This window comes from Melampsora larici-populina (assembly GCF_000204055.1).
Source record: "Melampsora larici-populina 98AG31 unplaced genomic scaffold MELLAscaffold_29, whole genome shotgun sequence".
Classification (NCBI taxonomy): domain Eukaryota; kingdom Fungi; phylum Basidiomycota; class Pucciniomycetes; order Pucciniales; family Melampsoraceae; genus Melampsora; species Melampsora laricis-populina.
The window spans coordinates 1,053,268-1,055,135 of record NW_006768793.1 but is presented as its reverse complement, the minus strand read 5'-3'; the positions used below and the strand labels follow the sequence as shown (position 1 = coordinate 1,055,135).

The 1,868-nt window shown below is 40.5% G+C and overlaps 1 protein-coding gene across 1 annotated transcript; it reads left to right on the top strand.

Annotated features, from left to right (window-relative positions):
- Positions 1–411: 411 nt before the first annotated feature.
- Positions 412–1,517, top strand: MELLADRAFT_108489 (uncharacterized protein; the record flags this gene model as incomplete). Its single annotated transcript, XM_007412203.1, has 2 exons — positions 412–625; positions 1,393–1,517. The coding sequence occupies 2 exons, from the start codon at positions 412–414 to the stop codon at positions 1,515–1,517; spliced, it is 339 nt and encodes a 112-aa protein (XP_007412265.1).
- Positions 1,518–1,868: the final 351 nt, after the last annotated feature.

Below are 1,868 nucleotides of genomic sequence, written 5' to 3'. Positions count from 1 at the left end.
AAACCATGCTCAAGGACAAAATGGCTGTTATATACTCTAGTTGCTGGCAAGGTGCATGGGACGCCTTTAAACGCAAACAGTTTGTGCATTACTTTCAAGATCAGTGGGTTGATTATGCTGAGCAATGCATGATCTCCAAATGAGATGTTCCACTGCAAGGCACAACACTAACAACTTTGATGAAAGAAATCATCACAACCTTGAGTATAGTTTCTTCAGCTGAACATCACTTTGTTGACCTGATGACATGATCCACACACTAGTCAAAAACATCAAACCCAGATTTTGACAAAGTGTCATCACCACTACTCTCAGCTTTTGTCCACAATGTTTGACTATAATTCAAAATATATCAAAAGGGTTAGCTGATATGTATACATAAACTCTGCATCATAGTTGAACCTGGTGCAAATGGGAAGGGGAGATATTGCAATATTTTTGTTTATATTCCTATTGAACACTGACCAATGGTGTATCTTGTTCAGTGGCCCATTAATAGCTTTACTTGACCCCGTAAAATCAAATACTCCATCAGCAGTACACCTCATGCTAAAGGCTGTATGGGTCTTTTCAATCACTGTACTTGCCCATAATTCAAGAAACATAAGTTGGTGTGCAATCACATGTAAGTGCATTCAAGGAAACAGGATTCAATGTCTGCAAAACCAATTCCCTTGAAATTGACATTAGAGTCTCTCATATTTATCCTCAAATGATTGTTGAGCCTACAGACATCATGTATTGGGTTGATTGCAATTTCATCAACTTTCCTGTAAACCCTTGCCGCCAATTTGTCCATATTGGTTGATCTCTGGCTTGGCACAAACCTCATTGACAAATGGCTATTCACCTCCCCAACATTGTCAACCAATTCAACCCCCAGTTCCCAATTCTACTATACACCAACACTGTGTCTGTATTTGTGTAGCAGTTTGATGTGCTCACACGGAGAGGTCTGAACAAAAAGTGATTGTGTTTTTATTGTGTTCTGGACTCAGTGAATCCTGTACAAGTCTAAACACTCCTTTGTGGCATAAAATCCGCGCCAAGAGATTCCCTCATTGCCGGTTTGATCCTTCAAGAAAGGATCAACACCGCCTTTCTTCATTGTCCAGGGTCTTTCAGCCATTGAGTCTTTCTCCTGATGTTGTACACAAACATTGAGAGTTTGTCATTAAGATTTTGAGTTATCAGAGCTCGCTTGGAACCAATGTTTAAGTATTGGGCTTGTTTTATTTCAACATATCATCATTTAACAGACTTGTGATTTCACTCAATCCCTTCCCAACTACGTCTCTAACTTGAACTCACTGATAATGGGTCTGTCCAGAAGTCTCCAATGTTTAGATCTGTGTTCCCAATCATCCTAATGTTCTCTTTGCAAACAAACAGCATCTCACTACTGGAAGAAAGGTGGAGCCATGATATCCCTGAAAGCTTCAAACGCTTTGGTTCACAACTCTATTCCAGAGTCTACCAAAGCAATATGCCAATCACTGGCTACTTTTGCAAGATAATTGCTTGGATACACCAATACAAAGAAGGCTTACCATCTGGCCCTAGTCCCGATGAACGCTATATACGCAAGTTGTTTGAGATATAACTCTTGAGATTTTGAGAGCGCAGGAATTGGTGTCATCAAAGTGAAATTGTGACACCAGCCTCCAATTGGCTTCAAAGGGAAGCAATGTGACTACTGCACAATATATTGAGATGTTTTTTTGAGAACAACTTTGGGGGTTGGTAGCTGGACCACAACCGTTTTGCAGACCGGAATTTGGAACAAAGCCCAATGCTCCTATGTTCTTGGCATTTCACCATCTGATCACCTGGACAAAGTTCAATAGGGCTCTTGTACTGTAGGCTTG